The sequence below is a fragment of the Emydura macquarii genome, unplaced genomic scaffold, assembly GCF_026122565.2.
Source record: "Emydura macquarii macquarii isolate MOO-44397 ecotype Brisbane River unplaced genomic scaffold, CSIRO-AGI_Emac_v2 contig_719, whole genome shotgun sequence".
In the NCBI taxonomy this organism is placed as follows: Eukaryota; Metazoa; Chordata; order Testudines; family Chelidae; genus Emydura; species Emydura macquarii.
In genome coordinates, this window is record NW_027130856.1 from 2,178,511 (window position 1) to 2,205,712 (window position 27,202).

The 27,202-nt window shown below is 40.4% G+C and overlaps 1 protein-coding gene across 1 annotated transcript in view; it reads right to left on the bottom strand.

The window, feature by feature from the left end:
• ZNF438 (zinc finger protein 438) overlaps nucleotides 1-27,202 on the bottom strand; it is a 97,587-nt gene that overhangs the window by 26,600 nt on the left and 43,785 nt on the right. Inside the window, exon 3 of the mRNA XM_067542591.1 lies at nucleotides 9,616-9,672. Within this exon, the coding sequence (XP_067398692.1) occupies nucleotides 9,616-9,643 (28 nt within the window). The 5' untranslated portion in view covers nucleotides 9,644-9,672. The remainder of the gene's footprint in view (nucleotides 1-9,615; nucleotides 9,673-27,202) is intronic.

Consider the following 27,202-nt stretch of genomic DNA (forward strand, 5'->3'; position numbering starts at 1 on the left):
ACTTCTCCACATCCTTGTTGTAGTGGGGGGCCCAAAACTGGACACAATACTCCAAATGCGGCCTCACCAATGCCGAATAGAGGGGAATGATCACTTCCCGTGATCTGCTGGTAATGCTCCTACTAATGCAGCCCAATATACTATTAGCTTTCTTGGCAACCAGGGCACACTGCTGACTCATATCCAGCTTCTGATCCACTGTTACCCCCAGGCCCTTTTCTGCAGAACTGTTGCCTAGCTCGTCGGTCCCCAGTCTGCAGCTGTACATGGGATTCTTCCGTCCTAAGTGCAGGACTCTGCACTTGTCCTTGTTGAACCTCATCAGATTTCTTTTGGCCCAATCCTCCAGTTTGTTTAGGTCCTTCTGTATCCTATCCCTATCTTCCAAGGTATCTACCACTCCCCGCAGCTTAGTGTCATCTGCAAACTTGCTGAGTTTGCCTGATTGGATACACCACCTCCTCGGTGGGAAGAGTCAGCAGACCAGTTCTTAAACCCAGCAGCAGTTTGGTGGCTGCTCAAAACATTTGCTCATGGCTGCATTTGCTCCTGTGCCTGCTTGTTTCCAGCCCTGCTCTTGCTCTGGACCCAGCCCTGCTCCTAACTTGGCTATAGTCGTTCGCCTGTCTAACCTCATTCCAGGTAACCCAGCTCTGTACCTCATCTCTGACATCTGCTCTGGCCTCTGATGCCAGCTCTGACTTCTGTCTCAGATTCCTGACTTTGGCTTTGCATATGGCCTCTGACTCTGGACTTCTATTCCTGGCTATCAACTTCTGCTGTAAACTAGATTTGACTCCTGCTCTAACCATTAGGCATGATTACCCACATCCCAGTCTCTGACAATAGGTATTAACTAATTAGTTAATATTTGTAAAGCACTTATACTATAGCGATGAAGGCCACAGAAAAGCCCATTTGGAAATTAGTCTAAAGTATGAACAGTCTTTAGTAGATAAGGCATGAGACCACACACAGAACAATGAGGAGGAAACAAAATATTGAACAGCTGCTCATTAAGTGAACACCATCTATTCTGTTCACTGAATGAGGCAGCAGTCCTATGTGAAAAAAAAAATAGTATTGTATACATAGTGCATATGTACAGGGTGAATTAAGGTTGCTCAGGCAACCTTAGTTCTGGTATTTCCTAACTTTTGAGTTCTTGACTTTGAAACTTTAACAATGTTCCTTTAATGTAGGCTTTTTGTGGGTGTAATTTAACATAGGTTTGAAAAATAAAATGAGCACTATATTGAAACTATTGTTATAATACAGAGATAAAGAACAAAGATGTGTCAGAGTACAGAATCTCAGAGGTGCAGAGAGTACAAATATGTACAGAAAATATCATGCACTTAAGAGTCATAGAGGGAACAAACTTTAAATAATGTATTAAAATTCCACAAGTCAAAAAAAAGAGCCCTTTTAGAGTTATATCAACTATCTCTGATTTAAGCATCAAGTTGCTCTCCAGGCTAAGTTATTTTTAAGCTGCTCAAAATTTTACCATTTTAAATAGCAAGGACTGCCCCGGCTTAAATCTGTGTAAGACAGGTTTTTTTCCATAGAGGAGTAGAGTGATAGTGAACTTACAAGGACTGATATGGCAGTAGGGAACTTCCCGGATCCCGTAAGTATTCATTTCCATACCTTTCTTCTTAATGGGGTAGACTGTTATAAATAAAATGTTTTCTTGTGTAGTAACTGGACTCCATTGAAACACACTTTCAACATTAACTTTTCTCTCTTTTTTTTGGAAATGTTTGGGTTGGGAATAAATTAAACCAGTTTTTGGCACAACTGATTTATGGAAGTCATTTTGGAGGGGTAGCCCCTAGCATCATCCAGCAGAAGTTGAGTACTTTGGGCAAGTTTCTGCTATTTCCTGTCCAACCCAGTTCCTTTTTTCATGACATACATCTTCCTTGCACTGCCAAGCAGATCTGAACATATAACACAGGTTACAAAACTCTGAATTGCACAAAATTCATGCCCAATTTACTTTACACAAGAAAAGTACAAAAAAGGTGAATTCTCAATTTAGGCTAACCCCACCTTTCCTGTTTCCAGAGTTGCTTTCCTCTGTTAGAAAATACAATGGATTCTGTTCCCTATTTGCAGTTTCTTTCTTGAGGCAAAGACTTCATCTGCCAATGCCAAGTTATCCAGTTCCAAAAATCTCCAGAGCGTTGCTACCAGACCAAAGCTCTGGCTAAGGGCAGAATCTTCTGCCAAAAGTTAACAAGTCAAGGGTGGATAAACAGTCATAAGGTCTTTTTACTATATTGTTATCATAAAAAATAATGAACTCAAACCATCATTCTGAATGTGTCCCTCTGAGAAACAAAGCCTTGCACTAGATTTTAAATATCTAAATGCTTGGTATTTGACTTGAAAATTCATATCTGTGTATTGTCCAAACTCAAATAAATCTTTTAAAAATACATTAAGTGCTACATCCTTGGACTTATTAATTGCCAACAGTTTGGACTTAATGTTTGGGGGTCTTGCATAAAAAATAAACATTGCACTACATATTAGCAGATCATTATTTTAAAATAACACATTTTATACATAAATAAAATAGGCAAATCAATTAGGGTTAAATTTGGTCTTCTAAAAAAAAGCCATCTTTGACCTATTGTACAGAGAAGTAAATCTGAAGTCTCTGAAAGGAAAAATCAGTTCCTTCTTTAAAATTCCTTTGTCTCTAAGAATGGAGAGATCCATTGCCCGGATATCATTGCTTCGAGAGTGCTTCTCATTTCACTTCAACAGAAAGATCTTGAGATGTACTTTTTGGAATAAGAAGATGGCAAAGTTGATTTCTTCACCCCCTTCCCATCCCTAATGGACTACTACAACAATCCTAAAGCCAGCTGAAGATTTCCGAAGCTGAAAATTACATAAACTCAGTAGAAACACTGCTAAGAACATTATAGATAACACTACTAATAAAAAATAGAGCTGTAACTTGTACAAACTTAATTTTATCAAAACCATTCTTAAGTACAGGGAAGGACTGTTCAGACAGAGGATGTTACATTATGATAAACTATAGAAAAAACTAACTTCTTTTTCTACTAGAAGTTCAAAAAGTGGAAGGCCTATAGAACCAGGTAAAAATATCTTTGGGAGTTTTAGAGATGTTGCTCTTGCATGTTTTCTTGATTAATTACCCAGAGGGCAGAAGCTCAAATCTAGAAATTCGAGGTTGGGTTATTTAACAACCATTTGCAGTGGATTTAAGAAAAGGGATAGGCATCAAATCCTCTTGTATTTTTTGGGCATATACGATTTTGGGATTGTAAAAGAAAAAGAGTTCCATATTGTTGAAGGCTCAGCCTTTCATGTTCTAAACTATTAATTTCAGTCTGTAATGGTTAAAATAATTGAGAAGTTTCAGATGAAGCTGGTTGAAATACTTTCAAATCAGCCGATGAAAACCACTTTAAGAGTGCTAGATATAAAATACTTAATTATTAATATCCTTCCCATCTATATCAACCTGGGAAAACAATCTGTGTGACCAATAAGACATGATTCAGCCCTTATTTTCCATGCTACTCAGACAAGAAGAGGGCCTGGAAGAAGGTATATATCCGGGTGGCCAAACTTATTGACCCTCCAAGCTGCACGCAATAATCTTCAGAAGTTTGAGAGCCAGGGCGCACCTGCTGGGCCTCAGGGCTTCAGCCCCGTGGCAGGGTGGTGCAGCTTGGGGGTTCTGCCCCACGGGGCATGGCTGCCGGGACTTCAGCCCCACTCCAGCTGAAGCCCTGAGCCCTAGCAGGTGCCTCCCATGCCTGCATGGCTGAAGCCCCGAGCCCTGACAGGTGTGCCCCGTGGGGCTGAAGCCCCAAGATCCCCCACCCGCATGGCAGAATCCTCTAGCCCCACCACCCCAGTACCTGAGCTCCCCACCACACTCTGGTAAGTGGAGAATGAGGAGGGGACATAGTGAGCTCTGCAAGCCGCACTATAACTGTAAAAGAGCCTCATGCAGCTTGCAAGCTGCGGTTTGGCCTCCCCTGTTCAAATCCAATCATAATTAGGAGTTGGTGTCTATCTTTCACATCCAGGCGTGCTGATATCAAATGAAAAATACTGGTATCTTCCCTGTTTAAAAACAAACACCAACAGTCTACCTGAGGGAGAAACTGTTTGGTGAACACATTATCAAAGAGGTATAGGTCAGCTTCCTCTTGCCTCTGCCAGTTTGCAGCAACTGACTCTGTCAACTTTAAAGTTAGTCTTACCCTGAGAATGTGCTGTTCTAATATATGGGCCCCAATGACAGGAAGGGAATGATTGTGGTAGTACTGCCATTCAAATTTTTGATCTTTCCTCCTCTTGCTTCTGTCCAGTTGTCACACAATGTAGAAGGTCTTCTTAAGGGATGGAGGTGCAGCACAGGCCACTGAATTCATACAATCATGGTGCTAACATGAAAGTGAAACAGACACACTGCAAAGTGACTACTGAGCAGAACATTTGAATGGGAAGGTTAAAACTGAATGTTAACATTTTCTCTTCTGTGAGAACTGCCAGTTGAGTTTTCTTAAAATGAGCTCCAAGAGGTGTAAAGCCCCAATTAGTATGTCTTTCCTTGTGAAGCACATGTAAATGCCTTTTAAAAAAAACTATCAAGATCACATCAACTTGGACAACATTCTGGGAGTAGAAGATATGCTGAATAATGTGGTAATTAATAGACAACATTCCCCGTGAACTGCTGGAAATGACAATGAGCAGGTCCAAGGGATAAATGAAGGCAGAATTCTTGAGAACTATGGAGCACAAAAAGGTCAAGTTGAGCCATTTCATGAATAAGTCATGGAATGTTTTCTGTGCTGAATGTTGCTTCCCTTAAAAAATAAGATGAAGATAAAATCTTTCTTTGTATTGACTAAAAAGAACCCCAAAATACACCTGAATGATACTTCAGGTGTAGTAGGGGTATAAAGTCTTAACGCCAAAATATATTTTTTAACATAGAAGTGCTGGGATAAACAATAGAATGAAGAGAACAGGGAAAATATCTTGACATTTTATAAGTACACCTTTTTATACGTTATATACCATTTAAAACCCTTTGGTCTAAAGTGGAACCAGTTCAGAGGAGAACAGAAAATGTTTAATTTACCAGTTAGGCTTAAGATCTTCTGATGCAGCAAATATACATCATATGGTGTTATCTGAGGTGCTTAAAAAGTTGTGTGTTGACTTCCATATTGCAAAACTAGAAAAATGCTCTCTGATTCCAGGTAAACAAGAGGGCTTGAAGATTGACTGTTAGACTTAGTGTGAAAAATATTGGGAATTTTCCTCTGGTTCTTGTACAGGAAAGACTAGATGGCAAAACAAACTACTAAATTTGGATGATTCTTGGGAGAATCTTCTCTTAGAGTTTTTGTAAATAAACTCAGTTCCACTGAAAATGGCTTAGATGATTTAACTTCTGAATGTGGTAACTGCAGCTAGGATTTTTATTTTTCTCTTTAATCTATTCCCTTCTTCTTTCATGATGAACAATATATTTGCCATAAGAACATGTCGTTCTGGCTGAGATTATGCAAGATATTGACAGCTATGGCAAATTTGGCTGTGAAAAGAAAAATTAATGAAGATCCTCAGCATTCCATATAGGAATGCACTGCTGAAGGATGTCATTGGTAGGTGTGGTAAAATGGGAGGCTGTGGCTGCACTAGCATACACTTTGAAGAAGGTGCTCACATCCTGTGGTGATAGGTGCTAATTTAACATACAACATATTAGGATGAGGGGTGTCAATATAAGATTTAGCTAAATTTATAGGAACCAGTAGGAATGCAGAATCAGCAAGCAGTCTTCTCAATCAGTCCTAAGCAGAAAGTTAAAAAATTATATGTATTTGGCGTACCCAGTAATTTGTGACAAGATATCATCTCACTCCCAAGCACATTGTTTTGGAAAGCAGTGAACCTGAAGCTGCTCTCTCTCAGACAAAGCAAGTGTACTATGGTCAGAGAACTAGGTTGCAGCAGTCCAACAGGAGGAGTCTGAACTAAAATAAAGCTCCAGTTTAAGCTCCCTTTGTTGCTGTGAAATGGGCAGGTCTGCAATGAAGTCCAGCTCAATGGATGCTCATTAATAAAAAGAATGGGTTTATAATCAATGTGCCATCTCAACTAAGTATAGCAGTGGAAGTGGACAATCCCATAATATGCTAGAAATGAGAAATTCTAAACTACAAGTCTTCTAATTTTGTAATGCTGACTGTGTTTTTTAGAAATATGATGTATGTTGAAATGATTCATGACAAATCATATATTACTTTCAAACATTAGTTTGTTTTCATCAACTTATCTGTCTTTCAAAATGTTAATATTAAATCTTTGTATATTTAAAACTTTTCCAAATCAATCAAGATGTTCTGCATAACCTTTGAGTGCATGTATGTATATTTTAAAGCATGACACAGTCAAACTTGCCTGTTAAAAGTAATTATTGCAAGTAATCTATTTAGCACCTTTTCTAAATAAACTGGAATTATTGTGCTAAAGTGGGACATTTTTGTAAGTGTTTATGATTTATATGCCAAACCACTTAATGTCAAAAACAATGTGCTTTGTTTTATGAAAAGCATTAGTATGTTTATATGAATTTCTATTCTTGTTTGTGTTAGATATTTCAAAACAAAATAATATAGATGTCTGACCAACACTCAAGAAATCTCTGTCGAACTTTCCTGCTTTGATCATTGCTCAGCTCATCACACAAGCCATCTGCATAAATATAGAGGTAAGCATCTGTTGTATGGCAAGTAGTCTCAGGGGCAGATGTTTTTATCCTTGCATTCATGTCACTGGGCTTGGATACATTATTTGAACAGATGTACACAATCTGAAAGTGATGCGTCCCACAGTGAAACATCTCCAACTGCTTTCTATCAAAGTACATAAATGCTATTTGCACCTGCATTTATATTAATGATACAAAGGCAGCGGGGGTTCTGACAAGGTGCTATGAAATACATTAACATGGTTAATTGAAGTTTGAGAGCTTCAAGCTCCAAATGACTGTACTGACATTGATATACACGGAACTAAATTGTATGAATGATTTTTTTTAACATGAACAAACTGATGATAAGGCCATGCCCAGCAGCAAACCTGTGATTTCAATTTACCATTAGTAAGATTTTGTCCATTGTATATTATAAAAAATAGAAAAATATATTATAATACATGCCTGGGTCTACCTGGCCTGTTTCATGTTGTAAGACCAATTCATATTAGCCTTGTTTAGAGGACAAGATTTATAAATTACACGTTTCCCATCTGAAGTCTTTTTAGCCCTCCAACATGCTGATAATCTACAATGGCATTTTGGATAGCTATCAAGCACTAAAACCCTCCCTCAGTTTCCAAAGCTAAGCGGACAAATAATACACTTGCAAGTGAAATTCTGTATATAATAGAAGATCAAAATATATTATGATTTAACAATTTACTAACATATGATGTTTCAGTAGTGATTTCAAAATTCTACAAAAAATTCAAAATCTAGCAAGTTGAAACATTTATCACAAACATGATTCCTTTGTTACATGAGCAAACTCCTTTTGAAAAGTTCTGTTCATAAAATAGTGTTTTCCTGACCAGTATATATGTGTTCTGCAGGAATATGTATCAAATTACAGTAGTATTACTGGTATTATGTGACAAATGGTAGGAGTGAAAGGTTTCAGTTGTCAATCAAGGAACTTGCACTAACAGTTACTGCTGTGACTTTCTATAGTTGAAAAATAATGTGCACTTTTATTAGCTGATAAATTTACTGTTTAAAACAATAATATTGTACGTGTAATTGACTGAGAGGTTTCAAACCCAATATCATTTGTTTTCTCACCACTTATTCAAAAGAAATCTATCTGCTTATCACTTGCACATAAATCATTATGAACTGTTAATGTAATGTAATCATAGAATTTTCACAGTGCACCAGCATGTTTAAAAAACAAATCTGATTTTTGATTAAAAAGGACAAAATACTATTGATGGAAAAAGAACACAATAGGTCACACCAATTAATACATTTTTAGAATATTAGTTTCACACTGATGTAACTTTAGTCAGAGTCCTGTCAGCATTTTTATCATAAACTTTCATTGCCGAGTTTTATACCTGGGTTGTTATAATTCACTCCAGGCTGAAATTTAGTATATAGCATCAACCTGGGATGAATTTAAAAAAAAAAATTTTTTTAATTGATTCTGCAATTTCCAAGTATTAAAAAAATAGCAGCTTCACCAGTTTAAGTTTTTTTCCTAATACAAAAAATGTATTTAATATAAAACATTATATGTGACTTCCTATATGGTCAAATCCTTTTTATTATTTAAAAAAAAAAAAACTAAAGCAAAGACTTTTCAGTTTTAGGACCAAGAGCACATGCAAAACAGATGGATTTATACAACAATAAAATGTATCTCCAAAGGGATAATAGTTCCATCGGGCCTAGGAACTGCCAACAAAGAGGAATTTACAGGACATACCATAATGACTTCTTCAGAACTTTTACAGCAATGTATAAAATGTCTTTAAAAAATGTCAAAATACAAGCATGACAAACAATAAGAGCTCTAGACTTCCAATTAAATAAGACAAGTATTTTTTTTAAATTAGCATGAACACCACAATGAATCTTTAACAAACCCCTTCTCAACCATTGCAGACTATTATGGTCTATGATGTCACATCCATGACACTTCTCTCAGGTTTTAATACTCTTGTTAACAAGAACGAAATTCACAAGTTAAAAACAACCTTTAAATGTTAGTTATGACATAGATTTACATAGCAAGGGAATTGAAGTTATAGATGAAAATGCATTCAAAATTCTCAATATAGTGAAGATGCATTACAGCACATATATATCTACCAATATCGGGGGAGACAAAATAGATACCCCTTTTAACCCTATGGAAACACAAATTGACAGGAAAAGACTTTTTAAGGGACAAAGTGGAAATACAATAGATTTTTCATATAAATACTAGGATTGTCCCTTCTAAGTGCAACAATAGGCAAACACAGTTGTAATACCAAGCATTGATCTCAGCACACCTGAATGCAAGTTTACATTTTCTGGTTTGTACTAGTTATGTATAGTAACTTAAAACTATTATACTAGTTAAAGGTGGGGGAAGCTTTTGTAAAATTTATCTTTCCAAATTCCAGTATAAAAGTTCAAAAAAAGAAAAAAATGAATACTCAAATAAGTTTAATAATCTTCAAATAATTTAGAACAAGAGAATCTCAGAATTATTTTCAGAGTACAGGAAAGTACAATATTCAACCCTGCTGAACAAATTAGGGGCACAGTTATTAGCTTCCATTTTCCATCACAGAGGGTGAATGCACATAAAGTACATCTACCAATTCTCTTCAATAACAAAAAATTCTCAACTATTCCAGTTGTTATAGTGATTATAGTACACATGCAAAAAGTAAAAACAGAGTAAGCTAAATCTGAGCTCATTTCAGTTTAGTTCTACTAACTTTCCACCATATTACAAATCACAAAATTATAGTTTCTCATAAAATTGCTTAGAACATATACTATACCTTCAGAAAGGATTGAAGGATTCTGCATTGTGCCCTCTGATAGTCACAGTAACTTTCCTGAAGAGGAGAAACAAATACAAGTATTTAAAATTCTTAATTCTATTTTTCAGATTATTAAAACACAAAGCATCTAAGATTCGTAAAAAAACACATTCAATAAAATATACGATTATGAACAGATTTATTACAAGTGATTGATTTTGGGGGAGGGGGGAACCACTTTTCTATCCTCTTTAAGTTCTTTGTTTATAAATGCAAGGGTCATTAGAATTAGCCAAAATGCAGGCTATTTAGTTTTGAATGTAAAAGTCAAGTTATTTTTTCCCCATACTCTTCATCTTACCAAACCTAACTACTTGTACAGGTAGGTAGATACATGAATGAACTTTCACAGGATACCTTTCATCTTGAGAGCTGTCAAAGCATTTTATAAAACACTGTGCAAACAAGGTACCACTTTAAACACAACTAGCTGTAAGTCCAAATGAAGCTGTCACTTTGTTCCAAAATATAACAAAATCCTCACTGTGATTTTTCTTGCAAGTAATTTTCCAAAAAGTCCACAGTATAAAGGAATCAAAGCACTAAGAATCTACATAAAGAAATAGCTACACAAAGCAAAAGAAATTATCAGTAAATCATACCAAAGTATATATTAAGGGCCTGATCCAAAGCCCACTGAAGTAAATTGAAAGCATTCCGTTTTTTTCAAAAAAAATTTGGACCAGGCTCTAAAGAACTAACATAATATCATTTATATGTTACTTATACTGCTTATTTTTCTGTTAATATTTTAAATTCATAGATTTCTATTTTAACTGAATTTGATGCTTGCAAGAAGTGCTGGAGTAACAACTCTGGAAACTGATTGCCTTTATAACAGTAGCAATAGTGAAAGCTTCCTTACATTTCCCAGTCATTATGCTCCAATCTTGACCTGAAGGAGCTACTTCTAGAAGTGATAGTTCAGTTGTTATGGCCCATTCAGTCACTTACTTCTGTGGTGAGACTTTCAACAAGGGTGCCTAGCGTAGTGTTATACTTAACACTTACATAGCATGTAGACACCCATATACTAAGCAGAGACATACCAACAAAAATTTGCAAAAGGCCACTGACCAGTACTCAGTGTGTTGACCCCAGTCCTGATTTCTGTATGACTGTCCAAGTTTTTTTGACTGGACTCTCCTAAAGAGTTTTCCAACCAACTCATCGTCATACTGTGATACTGAATCATAATGCAAATGTAACTGCATTGGAAAAATGCAAACAAGTTATGATGCCACATGTTTACCCTGAAGGATAAACATTTAACAGTGCAGGAATCCTACTTAGATGGTAGCCATTTTTGGTCATTAACTTCCTATGTCCTACAGTAAGTGTTAAAAGCTTTGAAACTCATTACCATACTAATCCTCTGAACTAGTCAACTCCCCCAAGTCTATAGTAAACAATGTCATCAAGCTCAAGCAGTTATGCATATATTCAGTCTTCAATTTTATTTTCAAAGTGTATTTGTATCGGTTAGGTCTTCGTATACACAACTGAGTTAACATTCATGCGCTTAAGGTTTTTAATTTAGTAAAATACAGAGTGCATTATCAATTAATAATGGGAAAGAAATGCACAAAATAAAACAAGACTAAGCAATATAATAAAGCTTAGAATATATCTAGAATGAAAAATTTTGTTGTTTTAATCTTATAAAGTACTTATAGCTTTTTGTGCCAAAGCCTTTAAAAAATTACATATTGGTTACACATTGTAAAGGCATGTATTCAAGACTTACATTGAGTAAGTGTGGCAGTATCAGCCCCTAAATATTTCAAATCAATCCAAGTATGTCTATTAAACATTTTGATACTGAAAAGCTTCTCTGCATCCTGGTGGAGTTTTCTATGGTGTAAAAATTCTCAGATCTCACTCTCTCATCACAGGGCAAACTTGATTTGCAAGAGCGCTTTGACCTCCAAATGGGCAGAACTCTGCATCAAGAAAGATAAATTGGAGAGGGTTCAGAGAAGACCCACAAGACTGATTATAGAATTAGAACAACACAATTTATAGTGATAGATTCAAAGAGCTCAATCTATTCAGTTTAACAAAGAGAAGGTTAACAGGTGACTTAATTACAGTCTATATGTACCTACATGGGGAACAAATATTTAATAATGGGCTCTTCAATCTGACAGAGAAAGGTATAGCATCATCCAAAGACTGGAAGTTGAAGCTAGATAAATTCAGACTGAAAATAAGGTATAATTTTCTGAGTGATGGTAATTAACCATTGGAATAATATACCAAGGGTCACAGTAGATTCACCATCACTGACAATTTTTAAATCAAGACTGGATATTTTTCTAAAAGTTATGCTCTAGGAATTATTTTGAGGAAGTTCTGAGGCCTATGTTTCATAGGAGGTCAAACTAGATGATCACAATGGTCCCTTCTGGCATTGGAATCTCTGAAACATGATAGTTTTTTCAGTGATAGAAGGTTGTGGTTTGACCAATAAGTCTGACTGTCAGTCATCTAGAAATAATTAAAAAGTGATCCTAATGAAACTAAGCTTAATTGGAATTTAACTGTAGGTTATCCATTACCACTGAGAAGACTATCATGTGGCAGAGTTCTGACCATTTAGAGGCTAGAAAACTCTTGCAAACCAAATATTCTTCTACACTTACTCAATGTAAGTATTGAATACGTACCTTTCCTATAAAGTAACTAATAGGCTACCGTCAGGCAGTACTGATAATGATTTGGTCCCATTGGGAATCTTAAGTACCTCCTGTGGACCAGCTGGATGGCGATACAGAAGTATGTGTTTTGCAAGTTGAGAACCATGAATGAGTCTTGAGCTTGCACTGGTGGAATGATGGAAGCAAGCTTTACCATCCTGAACATGAGGCAGTATTTGTTCAGTCTCCTCACATGTAGGATCAGACGAAGATGACCCTTCTTGTTTAGGATACAGAAATACTGGGAGAAGAAGCCTCTTCCCTTCTACTTCTCAGGTATATCCTCTACAGCTCTTAGGCAGAGCAATTCTTATCTGATGCAGAGCTTGCCAAGCCCCTTTGCAGCAGCCTCATCAGTGAAGTACAGAGCCTTTGGACCACCATCAAATGTGGTCAGAAGGCACTCATTAATGATGTGTGACATTATCAGTCTTTGGCCACAGCCGCATGTGGGATCCTCTTGTTGGCCTCAGGTGTGAGCTGCACATTGGCTAGCTGCACATTGACCCTGGCCACATCAAAATCAGTTCAAAAAGGGCCCATGAGTTATGTGGCACATCAAAGCTGGGTGCCTGGTTGAGTCAGTTATAAGAGATTGGTTTCTAATATCAGCTGAAGACCATTGTTCACTACACATCAACACTGTAGAGAAATCTGAGCAGGGCACTTGGGGCCACAATAGGTGCCTTGATGACAAGTGCACTGTTGGGTGGTCAAAGAGATCTATGTATAGTGGTAGGCTCAGGTTTGCCCTGATATTCTGAACATTCTGGCTGTAGCAACCTCACAACGAAGTGTGGAAGAATGATTTGCTTAAAACAGGGAGCCACGGTACTGGTGTGGGTCGAACTGTCCCAGTTACAATGAGCTTGGGTGAGTGTAGTTGCATGTCAACCAACTTGATGCAAGATAAATGGAGTCAGACTGGAGCACAGTATTCTCCTGCAGAATAACAGAAGGCTAAACAAGGTGCCACAGAGTTTGAGCATTTGCTCATGAAATGCTGGCCAATTGCTTAGAATATTGTTAAGTGATCTCACCCGAGCCCCAATTTTTCTCCATTGGCTAAGATACGTGAGTGATCTATCTAAGGTTACTCGGCGGTAGACTGAGTGGGACTTGTGTTTCAAGAGATGTCCATTGAGAAAGATATTCAGTGCTTGGACTGCTCTATTGCTGTAAAGATGGAACACACTCAAAACTGCTTTGGTCACACTTGGTTGTAAATGTTTTCGATTACAGTATTCTGCCATCTTAACAAGTTAGGGTTTGGGGTGTCTTCAAGTTCTGGGAATGACCATACTTTGATGCCTAAGGAAATTCATCTGTGTATGTGAATTTATGGTAGTGGGTAAGCGGGAAGTTGTTTGTGTATAGATTGAAAAGTGTCAGTGCCAGCACAGAACCTTGGGGTAGACTGTTGTTTTTTCTTTTCTGCATGCTAACTCTGTCTTCCATGTGCACTTGGACACATCTGTTGTGGAGGACGAGGTCAACAACATTGACTACCCATGCTGGGAGAGTTCTTGACAATTTGACCAAGAACCCCTTGTGCCAGATCATGCCATATGCTGCTGTCAGGTCCAGAAATACAGCTCCCTTCTTCATGTTTTTCTGAAAACCGTTTTCAATTAATGTTGTGAAAACTAGCAGTTGATCGCAGGTCCTCCAACCTCTCCAAAAGCCTGTTTGTTCAATGCTGAGTATTGACCTTGCTTGGGGAGATGGGCTAGAGAATGAGATGCTCTAGCACCTTGAATGGTACAGACAACAGGGATATCGGTCAATATATCTTGCAACATTAGGTGGATCTTTCCTCGGTTTCAAGAGAGCAATGACTTTTGATATTCGCTATGTCTTTGGAAGTCATTCTTCATTGACCACTTGCGTGAAGCACTGCACAGACACTGATGAGTGAGAGTTCCAGGGCAAAGCAATGAGGGCACTTCTCTTTGCAATAGGCTTTTGTGTGAAGGGTTTCATAGGGGGAAGGTGTGTAAGTGAATAAAGAAGCCATAGATGATCAGGTCCAACACCCCAGTCAGGTGTAATAGTAGACCAAGCCTGATAGAAAGGAGCAAGCAGCTCTCATAGCTAGTGGCAGGCTTTAGATCGGCTCCCACGTGGCTCCTAGCACGCCCATAAATATTATGTCTCTGTGGTGGTGTAAGGCAGTGGTTTTAAACCTTTTTTTCATTTGCAGATCCCTAAAAAATTTTGAATAGAGGTGCAGACCTCTTTGGAAATCTTAGACATAGTCTGCTGACCCCCAGAGGTCTGCAGACCACAGGTTGAAAATCACTGTTCTCTGGTAATGAGAACCTTTTGCCGACCCTTTAGACATAATCTATAGACCCTAGGGTCCACTGAACACAGGTTGAAAACCATTGGTGCAAGGTGAGCAACAGAGGATGACGACGAAGAGGGTGTCCCCTGGAATACTGGTGTCTTTTCCTTAGCGGGTACCTGGCTATCTGCTCTGGGAGTAGAATGGTGTCATCTACCTTTGCTGAGGACTAGAAGGTCAAGGTGGGCGAGATAATATCTTTTATTGGGCCAACTTCTGTTGGTGACAAGCTGAAGACGACATTTATACAGCTTTTGGTAAGGAGCCAGTATATAGATACCTAAGGATCACAGTGAAGCCTGTAAAGAGCTCCATCCTTTCAATAGACATGCCCTCTATGGTGCCTTGCACCTCTTTTGGGTGCCTTAAGCTAGCAGCCATGAAGGCCTCTTTCTGGTGATGGCTGTGGCAACTGACGTTGCAGCCATATAGGATGCATCCATGGCCACTTGCACAGCTGTTCTGGCCATCATCTGGCCCTCCATTATGATCTCATTCAATTCCTCCTTGTTTTCCTGTGGGACTTCAGTCAGAAAGGGGGTGAGTCCTGCCCAGGTGAGGAAGTTATATGTTGTGAATAGGGCCTGATAGTTCACAATGCAATGCTACACTGCGGTGAAGAGAATATGACTTACTGTGCCCGAAGAGGTCCAGCTTTGAGTTCTTTTCCTTCAGGGTGCTTTTTGTGGACCTGAATACTTCTTGGATTGCTGACAACATCACAGACTTTGGACCTGGGTGTGCACAAAAGTGTTCAAAATACTTTGGAGGCATGTTACCTCTTTTCCACTCACTTATATGTAAAAGGTGAAGTCACTAGGGTCTGCCTCGGTACCTTCACTGGCAATTCTGGCTGGAGTGATAAAGCTCAGTATATCAAAAAGTTTTTCAGACCCTTCCTGGATTACAGTGCTTTCAGTGCCCAGGATTTTCATGATCTGGTCCAGTGGGTCCAGGAAAGCCTTAAAATCACCAACCACCACTCAGTGCCACCATTTCATTTCAAAACAATGATGACCCTTTAGATAGGGACAGAAATTGTTGGTGTCCCTCCATTGTTGCCTCTTGCCCGATGTTGACAGGCTATGGAGTAGGTGGCCTGATATTGATGCCACTGTGGAGTGGGACCTCATCTTCCTTGATGTACAGGAGGGGGATCTGCCCTAGGTCATACCCAATGATACTTTCCAATATAGCCAGGGTAACATCAGCATGCTACATCAGCATGCTACATCAGCATGCTACAGAGTGTGTATGAGGTTGGCCAGACCAATGCCATTTATGTTTTGCCTGAGGTGGAGCTTGGAACGTGTGGCCTCCAGGGCCCGCACTGGGTTCACTCTCTGATGGTAGGAGATAGAGCTCTACTCAATGCTGGCAAGAACAAGTAGATCAGCAAGGGTGATGAGGAGTGTGTTTCCCCAAACAGCAGGGCTGTAGAATGGTGTGATGAGAGTGCTGTATGCTGCTTCAGTGTGGATGATGTCTCCATTTCAGACCCTTAAAAGATTTGGCTCCTGGTGCTGTTGCCAGGGTCAATACTCAGGTCAGCACTGGGCCCACCATGTGAAAACAGTCTGTTATTTTCCAGAGATTCATAGATTTTAATACGAGAAGGGACCATTAAATAATTTGGTTTGATTTCCTGTGTATCACAAAACACACAGTTTCACCCGTGTTACCTGTGTATTGAGCCTAGTGTTTGACTAAAGCACATCTTCCAGAAATGCATCCAGTTTTGACTTGAAGACCTCAAGAGATGGAAAATCCCTCACTTCCCTTGGTACTTTATTCCAATGGTTAATCACCCTCACTGCTAAAAAATTGTACTTTATTTCTAATTTGAATTTGTCTGGCTTCAGCTTCTAATCACAGGTTCTTGTTACACCTTTCCCCACTAGAATGAAGAGCCCTTTAGTAGCTGATATTTTCTCCCTGTGAAGATACTTCTACACTGTAATCAAGTCACCTCTCAGATCTTCTTTTTGATAAACTAAACAGATTGAGCTCTTTAAGTATTTCATTTTAAGCGATTTTCTCAAGTCCTCAAAACATTTTTATGGCTCTTTTCTGCACCCTCTCCAATTTTTCAACATCCTTTCTTATCATTTAGACACTTGCACTGGACACAGTGGTCCAATATCAATCGCACCAATGCCATATACACAGGTAAAATCATCTTCCTACTCCTACTCATTACTCCCGTTTATATATCCAAAGCTCACATTAGCCCTTTTTGCCACAGTATTGCACTGTGAGTTCACATTGCTTGACTACTATGACCTCTAAATCATTTTCAGAGTCACTGTTTTCCAGGACGCAGTTATAACCTGCACTGCTTGTTCCTAGATGTATAACTCTGCATCTGGCCATATTAAAACATGTTTTGTTTGAATGAGTTAATTTTACCAAGCATTCCATATTACTTTGTACGACTGCTGTATCCTCCTCATTTACCATTATGCCAATTTTTGCATCATCCACAAATTTTATCAACAGTGATTTTACATTTAGTTCCAGATCATAGATGAAAAAGCTGAACAGTATCAGGCCTGGTATCAATCCCTGTGGAGCCACACTAGAAACAAACTACTACTACTACCATTGGACATTTTTCTGCATCATTAATAGTTTTAACATCACCATGTAGTAAAGGGCCCATCCCATTGCTGAAGCTTTTAAAATTCTATATAGTCTTGATTCTGTGTTGCTCACCTTTTAAAAATAATATATAACATTAAATAAAAAGGAACAAGATCTGGGCCACAAGAATTTATGATGGCTCCCCTATAAGCTTATTGATGACTGGTTACAGAAGGAAAAAATAAATCTATCACTAGAAGTTCAACTAAGCTGGAGTCGTAGCAGTCTTTGACAGGATTCTACAAGAAGAAAAATTTACATCAGTGTCACAGAATATGCACCATCAATGGGTGTTTCTTTGTAGTTGCCGCAAAAATGAAAAGACAAATTGATTTCACTACTGAAAAAGACAAACTAAATTAAATGAACTGCAAAAATCCTAAACTACATCTCAAATTAGTCTTTAAGAGGCAGTAGTTCCAAGGAAGTAGGGTGTACATGCACAATAATTTAAAAGATAATTTCATGGAAAAAAATACCAGCAACTCTTTTTCTAAGTATGAAAAGGATGTCTTGACAGACGTTCTAACATCTGAATATCAGGTGAACCCAATTAACCTAATTTTTGCTTATCCATACTAAGTGGTTATTTTAGTTGTTACACTATTCCACAAAATCCTTTAGGGTACTACACAGAAAACCATAAACAGGCTGTAAAGGTTATGACATTAATTTTGCTGTCATTCTCAGGCCTTAAGTAGGCATCAAAACTCAAAACATGGTCCTCTGGGAAGGAAGAAGAATCTGAAACTAATTATGGTACTTATTATCATAATACTATTAAATTAAGCCACTATGACCCTAACTGAATTTATTTTTCGTGCCTTTTGTTAACGGAACAAAGCTTCTCAAATAAAATGACTGTACCCTCTAATATAGAGAACATCAGTTCAGACTCCTGAAAGGAAGTAGTTAAACTTTGAAATTTCAGTCAGATTAATCTTAATTATAAAACTTAATTTAAAACTAGGCATATAAAGAAATATTATGAGCTAATGTATATTACATAATTTCACTTCAGAAGTACTAAATTCAAATGAGAGGGGGAAATGAAGACTGGGTACAGTTTAGAAAATAGTTTATATTAGCTACAGCCAATGAAGTGTTTATTAATACTTTAAAAAGTAATTGCAGTCATTTCTTTTGTCTTAATTATATTCTTTCAAGTATTGTGTCATCTCAACGGTTAGGATTTTATATCAGGGTTGGAACTATTAACCCAAAACTGTTTGCACTGATTATTGGCTTGAGGGAAAAAAAAGTGGCCTTATTTGTGCTAAGCTTACACCTCCCTCTGGACCCAATTTTTTTTTTTACCATTTTGCAAAGATTGAGACTGAGGTCAAGAGGTATTATATGTGTGCAGCAAATATTTTATCTGGCCTTAATTTATTAAAATGCAATAGTAAAGATTAAACCACTGTTGCCACTCAAAGGATGATAAAGTCTGCAGGTAAATTTGCAGATTAATAATTCTGATGGCTCATGTCTTTTCAATCTTTCATCACTGCTGCATTGAGATTTCAAAATAATTTTAACTCTCTCTCAGATGTTCCATACGAGAAGCAAATCAATTCTTAGGTGTCAGCCAGTGAGCCGAGATTAATCCAATCAACAGTTACTGTAATAATTATCAGTAGGAATAATGAAATTAAATACATCTTAGCTTCCCTTCACCATTATACAGGATTTTATAATGATACTCCTTTTTTTAAAAAATTGCACTTTATTACTGCAATGAAAAAACAGATGCTTTTGCCTAAGAATCCCCAAACTAGAGTTTCAATTTCAGACTTTATAATAGGTGACTAGATGGTGTATTAGCCACTTTTATTACATTATGTAAAGATATGGAACAAACTTCTGATCTCAGTTATAACCACACACTGGAACTGAAATCAATGATTGGAAGGAACTACCTGGCTGCTTGGACTTTACTGTTCTTGTGTCCATTCATTCTAGGTAACTGTCTCATATTATGACGCATATCAGGCATAGGTGGGTTGATAGTTATGGATCTTATTCTGAAAGCTTCTTAAAAATATTTGATTAAGTATGCCGCTCAAAACTGATTTTTATAACAAATATAAGTGAATAAGAAAAAGCATTTGTTTCTTTGGGGGAGAGGCTTACATAAAATGAAAAAAGACACAGCAAGCGACACTTTCATAATATACACTAATCTCCTTTTCTGTATTTTGTTTATAAAGATGATGAAAAAAATTCAGCTGAAAAGCGGCTTCTATATATGTGCATGAAGTGCATAAGAAAGTGATGCATAATAAAATTCCCTAACAGGCAAAGTCCATATTTTTTAATAACCACATAAAGCAAACCAAAGCAACTCAATTCTCATCAAATATGCAGATCCTGAACAATAGACTATAGCAAAACTGAAGGTTGATTTCTATTAATTTCTCATATCAAAAGATTGTATTTTAATCAACAACAACAAAAGATACTTCAATTAGTTTCCCTATGGCAGTAACCTGTCTAGCACTGCAGAAAACTTCACGCTAGGCTGACTGGATGTTTTAAATCTGATTTTGACATTTGCTGTTACGTTATCAGAAAAGTATTTCCTGGCAACTATTAATTGATGTTAATGCTAGGTAAAACTGAACTCCTGATCACTTAGATTTGTTTCATTTTCAGTTTCAATCAAATATTTACTGATGAAAGCCTACTGAAATTCAGATTGAAATCCTTTCTGAAGATCAGTCACAGAATCGGTATACAGGGTACACTAGAGTAACTCCTGCAACGTTGTTCACGCTTACTCTTTATTAGCCCAGTTTGGCAACCTGTTTTGTGTTCTCTTCACTTTCATCATTAGCCTTCTAAAGTTTACAAGTGAAGTTCTTGAAATTCCCCTGGTTATTACATTTTCATCAGCTCATATGATGCACATTTGTGGCTTATTGAAAACAGGAGTAGTGTGCCTGGAGAGAAGATAAGAATGGTCATACTGGGACAGATCAATAGTCCATCTAGCCCAGTATCCTGTCTTCCAACAGGAAGCCAATGCCAGGTGCTTCAGAGAGAACGAACAGAACAGGCAATCGTCAAGTGATCCATCTAGTCGCCCATTCCCGCCTCTGACAAACAGCAATTCCTGCCTATCCTGGCTAATAGCTATTGATGGACCTAAATCCTCCATGAACTTATCCGGTTCTTTTTTGAACCCCATTATGTTGTATATATATATATATGATACTATTGTACCAGTATATATGGTACTAAAACGTTAGGATTTCATTCTACATGGATTTAAAATATATCCTAACACTGTATACAACAGAAATTACACATGGCCTATGTTTCCACACTTAAGCAAGATATTCACCGATAAATTTGTCTGGGTTGGCAGAATCTTCTGACCAATATCTTTCAGCTGTCTTCTGTAGAACACAAAAGATAAAAGCTTCATTGTATTATTCTACTTCTCCTACAGCAGAATCACCAGAGTCTAAAACAGATTTTATGCAACGTCGGATTATTTCCATTTTTGAGATGGAATAGTAATGGCATAATCCCTTAACATTAAGCATTTCACATACTGACTGCCATTATGGCAATACTGAACAGAAATTCTTCTCTTTGTACTCAAATGTGATGCATATATTGGTTCTCTGGCATGCCTATGTTTATGCCAACCTGTTAGCATGGTATTATCCTTACATGAGATTACATGCTACTTTCAAAAGTACTTTGTTGCTAATGAAAGCTTATTTATGGGATAGCCTAGAAAATACAGACAGTGACACCACTTTTTCAACCATATCTTTTTGGTTACAAGATGAATCAAATGAAAATCAATGGCTTTCTTGTAAGGGGCAAACCTATTGAAATTTACTTCAATGACTTTTCTAAATTTTTTTCAGCATATGAATAAAGCCAAGTATATGTGCCATATGATTAGAACACACTAAAAATTTGACAAAATTGTGATAGCACCACAACCATTCTTACTTAACCTCAATCATTCTTATTTTACAATGCCTATCTGCCAAAAGTAGGTTCAAGTGCCTCTATGGAATTATGAAAAACCTGAGTTTTCTGGGGGCAGAGGGTAAGCCCAGTGGGGGGGTTCCCCCCATTTTGTGATGGTCTAAGTCACTCCAAAGCATTTATATGAACTAGAATGTTTTTTGCTAATAGAAACATTAAGAATCTAATTTCAATCTGTGAATGAAAACTGAAACTATTCTAAAAGGTTAAAAAGGAAGGTTCGAGAATACCTATGCCTATAATGTTATGCCTATAATGGCAACAATATGAATGTCCATAAACTACATCATTTTCTTCATGTTTCTCTAAACTAGCATCTCATCTATTTCCTTTGCAAAAGCTTCCTCAGTAGTATTGTTTTTATCATCATTGGCTGGAGCCCTATGTGTGTTGCAATTTTGCAGCAGTGCAATCTACCCTTACCGCTAAACTGTGTTACAGAATCTAATCTTACATTTAAAAAAGTATGTCTAGCTTTTACAGTTGTGAAGATAACCTTGAAACCATGAATCAAGTGTAAACCAATCCATTGTTTTCTTCCTGAGTCTGTAGACAGCCTGAAACTATAGCTCTGAAAAAAGTAAACTGCTCATTACATCTTAATAGGCTACTGGAACTCCAATGACAATCACAATGTCAGTACTTAATTGATTCAATTATGATCAACTTAACAGAAACAACAAGCTAATGTTCTTGACCCACAATCTCACATTGCCTCCCACCAATGTTCCTTCTAATTTTTAATCTCTGCAGAATGAATGACTACCTAAGGTCTAGTTTAAAATCAATAGAGCAAATTACCATTTCCCCCCTTTTCCTCTCATCTTACCCTTTCATGCATTGATTCCATATGCAAATTCTTTATTGTTTCTTCTCAGTCACTCACAATTTGCCCCATTCTACCTCTTCTACCTCACACATCTTCTTCTGTTATGTTCAAAAATAAATGCTCCCATCAAAACAGAATTTGGAAACTTGCATTCAATGCAGTGGCTATATTTATTTTATCCAACACATATTTAAAATATAATATGCCTATATTGCAAAAAAGAGAAGTACAAGGAAGTTTTCTAAGTTTTCTTGTATGTAATTTTCTATTTGTTAAAATTAGTACAAACTACAGAATTTGTTGACCTTTGCCATATATCTGTAAATAAATTTTGCAGTACATTAGTTTTTCAAAGGATAAAAACATTTTCAGAAATCCAAATATGGTGACTTCATTAGTTATGATAAGAATAATTTATGTTAATAAATCTGACACACACTTATATGTTAAAGCAATTTTTGTAAAAAGTTTAAAACAAGGTTACTTACCAGTAACTGTTGTTCTTCGAGATGTGTTGCTCATATCCATTCCATCATAGGTGAGTGCGCGCCCCGTGCACGAGCCTCCGGAAGCTTTTCTGCCCTAGCAACCCCTGCGGGTCGGCTCCTGCGCCCCCTGGAGTGCCGCGCTCATGTCGCGGTATATAGGGAGCCTGCCGACCCCGTGGCCCCCAGTCCCTTCTTTCTGCCGACTCCGACAGCGGGGACGGAGGGTGGGTTTGGAATGGATATGAGCAACACATCTCGAAGAACAACAGTTACTGGTAAGTAACCTTGTTTTCTCTCTTCGAGTGTTTGCTCATATGCATTCCATCATAGGTGATTATGTAGCCATACCATGGAGGCGGGTAGGAGTCACTGTTGAGTAGCCCTTCTTAGGACGGCTCTGCCTACGGCCGCGTCTTCTCTTGCCTGTTGTACAATGGCGTAATAGGAAGAGAAGGTATGGACAGATGACCAGGTTGCTGCCCTGCAAATGTCCGTCAGGGGCACCCGTTCCAAGAAGGCCGCTGACGAGGCCTGGGCTCTGGTCGAGTGTGCCGTCACTGAGCTGGGAAGCGGCACCTTCACCTGCTCGTAACAAGTGCGGATACATGCGGTAATCCATGTAGAGATGCGTTGAGAAGACACAGGTAAACCCTTCATTCTTTCAGCAACCGCGACGAACAGTTGGGTTGTCTTTCTGAAAGGCCTTGTCCGATCGATGTAAAAGGCCAGGGCCCTCCTGACATCTAAGGAGTGCCATCTCTGCTCCGCCTCCGATCCGTGGGGTTTGGGAAAGAATACGGGGAGGAAAATGTCTTGGTTACAGTGGAACTGGGACACCACCTTGGGTAAGAAGGCTGGGTGGGGTCTCAGTCTCACTTTGTCCTTATAGAAGACAGTGTAAGGGGGCTCCGAGGTCAAGGCTTTTAACTCGGAGACCCGTCTGGCCGAAGTAATGGCTACTAGGAAGGCCACCTTCCAGGACAGGACCAGCAAAGGGCATGTAGCCATGGGTTCGAATGGGTGTCCGGTTAACATGGAGAGAACCAAGTTCAGGTCCCAGAGAGGTACCGGGTCGCGAACTTGCGGGTATAATCTCTCTATCCCCTTCAGGAACCTACAGGACATAGGATGAGAGAAGATAGATCTCCCTTCCATCGGCCGGTGGAAGGCCGAGATGGCCGCCAGGTGCACCCTCAGGGAAGCCAGTGCGAGGCCCTGCATCTTTAGGTGAAGGAGGTATTCTAGGATTGCCTGTATGGGCGATGAACTAGGTAAGATCCCCCGGGACTCTGCCCAAAGGGTAAAGCGCTTCCACTTAGCCTTATACAGCATCTGAGTGGAAGGTTTCCTGCTCCCTAAGAGGACCTGCTGTACTTGTGTTGAGCAGGCTCTCTCCCGTTCAGTTAACCACAAAGCCTCCATGCCGTCAAGTGGAGGGAGTCCAGGTCCGGGTGAAGGAGGCGGCCCCGGTCCTGGGAGAGGAGGTCGTATCGCCTCGGCAGCGGTATCGGCTCGGCAATGGACATGTCCAATAGCATAGTGAACCAGTGCTGCCGGGGCCAGGCTGGTGCAACGAGGATGACATTCGCCTTGTCCCTCTTGACTTTCAGGAGCACTCTGGGGAGTAATGGAACGGGGGAAACGCATACATCAGGGGCCCCGTCCAGTTGATTAGAAAGGCGTCCGAGAGGGAGCCCTGCTCTCGTCCCCGGAGTGAGCAGAACCTCTGGCACTTCTTGTTCCACACAGAGGCGAACAGGTCCAGTTGGGGAGTGCCCCACTTGTGGAAGAGAAAAGACACCACCTCCTTGTGGAGTGACCAGTCGTGGCGGGGTACGAACGACCTGCTGAGGCGGTCCGCCTCGTCGTTCCTGACCCCGGGGAGGTGAGAGGCAGAGAGGTGAAAATCGTGCCTCACCGCAAGGTCCCATAGCTGTATGGCTTCCTGGCACAGAGTGGAGGAGCGTGCCCCCCCTTGCCTGTTTATATAAAACATGGCTGCTGTATTGTCCGTGAGGACATGTACTGCTCTGCCCGTTAGAAACCTGAGAAAGACCTTGCAGGCGAGACGAACTGCACGTAGCTCCCTGACATTGATGTGAAGCTGAAGTTCTTGTAGCGACCATAGACCTTGTGTGCTGAGGTCGCTGCTCATGTGGGCTCCCCAACCCACATCGGAAGCGTCCGTTATCAGCGTCACCGATGGGGTTAAGTCTGTAAAGGGAACCCCCGAAGAACCTCGCTCGGGTCTGTCCACCAGTTGAGGGATGTTAGGACCTGGGGTGGGATGGTGACCACCCTGGAAAGCGAATGTCTGGATGGGGTGTACACCGAGGTTAGCCAACCTTGAAGAGGCCTGAGTTTGAGGCGAGCTAGTCTCACCACATATGTACATGCCGCCATGTGACCCAACAGCTGAAGGCAGCGCCTGGCTGTCGTCGTGGGAATTCTGAATAGTTCCTGAATGATGGCGGTCATGGTCTGGAATCTGGCCATGGGGAGGAAAGCCCTGGCTTGGACTGCATCCAGGGTGGCCCCTATGAAGTCTATCCGCTGTACTGGAGTAAGTGTGGACTTCTGCTCGTTGACGAGCAGGCCCAGCCTGGTGCAGGTTGTGCAGGTCAGGGCTAGACTGTTCTGTACGTGAACCCTGGATCTTCCCCGTATTAACCAATCGTCGAGATAGGGGAAGATCTGGACGCCTCTGCGGCGGAGGTGGGCCGCTACCACCGCCATACACTTCGTGAAGACCCTGGGTGCTGAGGAGAGGCCAAATGGTAGGGCCGAAAATTGGTAGTGGACACCTGCTACCATAAAACGAAGAAAACGTCTGTGCCCAGGGAGGATAGAAATATGGAAGTAAGCATCCTGTAAATCGAGGGCAGCATACCAATCCCCTGGATCTAGTGCGGGAATGATGGAGGCTAGGGAGAGCATCCGGAACTTGAGGCGTCTGATAAATCTGTTCAGACGACGAAGGTCCAGAATAGGTCTGAGGCCTCCCTTTGCCTTGGGGATAAGGAAATAGCGGGAATAGAACCCCCTGCCCCTCTCCGAAGGAGGAACTTCCTCTACCGCCCCAAGGCGGAGAAGAGAGTGAACCTCTTGGACGAGGAGTAGCTCGTGAGATGGGTCCCTGAAGAGGGACGGGGTAGGGGGAGAGTCTGGAGGAAATGCCGAGAGTTGGAGAGCATAGCCTCATCTCACTATGCTGAGTACCCAGCAGTCCGAGGTTATTCCCTGCCACTCTCGGAGGAAGGGGTGTAGTCTGTTCATAAAGGGGGGGGTGGAAACCAGTGGGATGGTGATGGTTACTGGGCTGCCCTCGAGCGTCCCGTCAAAAGGACCGCTTGGTATTTTTCTGCTGGCCCTGCTGGGAGCCCCCTGCAGGGCCTTGGCGGTCTCTTCTGTTCGACTGCCTGAAGCGGTCTCGACCTCGCCTGGATGGAGTTGGTCGAGGAGGCAGTCGAGGGGCAGGCTGCTGTTGTTGCTGCCGCTGGGGTCGTTGTCTGCCCTGGCGCCTCGTGGCCTGTGGCATATAGAGGCCTAAGGACTTAAGGGTGGCTCGAGAGTCCTTGAGGGCGTGTAGTTTACTGTCTGTTCTATCCGAGAACAGGCCCACGCCCTCAAAAGGCAGATCCTGGATGGCCTGTTGCACCTCCAATGACAGACCCGAAGACTGCAACCACGCGGCCCGGCGCATCACGATGCCCGATGCCATAGCCCTTCCCGCTGCGTCGGTGGCATCGCTTGAGGATTGGAGGGCCGCTCCGGCGACTGTAGCTCCCTCCTGCAGGATGGTGTTGAAGTCCTCCGCCATGTCAGGTGGCAAGGCGCGGAGGAACCGTTGGAGGGAAGCCCACAGGTTCAAATTGTACCTGCCGAGGAGCGCTTGGTGATTCGCAATGCGGAGTTGTAATGCCGCAGTCGAATAAATTTTTCTACCAAATAAGTCCAGTTTTTTATTTTCTTTGTTCTTTGGTGTACTGGACTGGGCCCCCTGTCTGTCCCTCTGATTAACCGCATCTACAACCAACGACCCAGGGGGGTGGTTGTAGAGGTATTCAAAGCCTTGGGCGGGAACGTAATATTTGCGTTCCGCAGTCTTAGAAGTGGCCGACACTGACGCTGGGGTCTCCCACAGGGGCTTGACCACCTTTAACACTCTATCGTGGACAGGGAGCGCGACGCGGGAGGGGCCTGCTGAGCTAGAGGTCCCGAAAAGAGGATCCTCCTCCTCCGAAAGTTCTTTTAGGTCGAGCTGCAGATTGTCAGCTAGCCTCCTGAGCAGTTCCTGATGGGTCTTATAATCAGGCAGGGGTGTTCTCTGGTCCCTGGAGGTGGTGTCAGGAGGAGAGGAGGAGGAGGACTGGTGCAGGGGACCCGTAGATGGACCCTCCATCGGGTCGGACTCCTCATCCGAGGATTCCGGTCTGTCCTGACTAGGATGTGGGGGAGGGGGCTGGACCGCCACTGAGGGGACCGACGCCGCACCCTGGGTCTGTTGTTGAGGCCATGGTCCCCAATA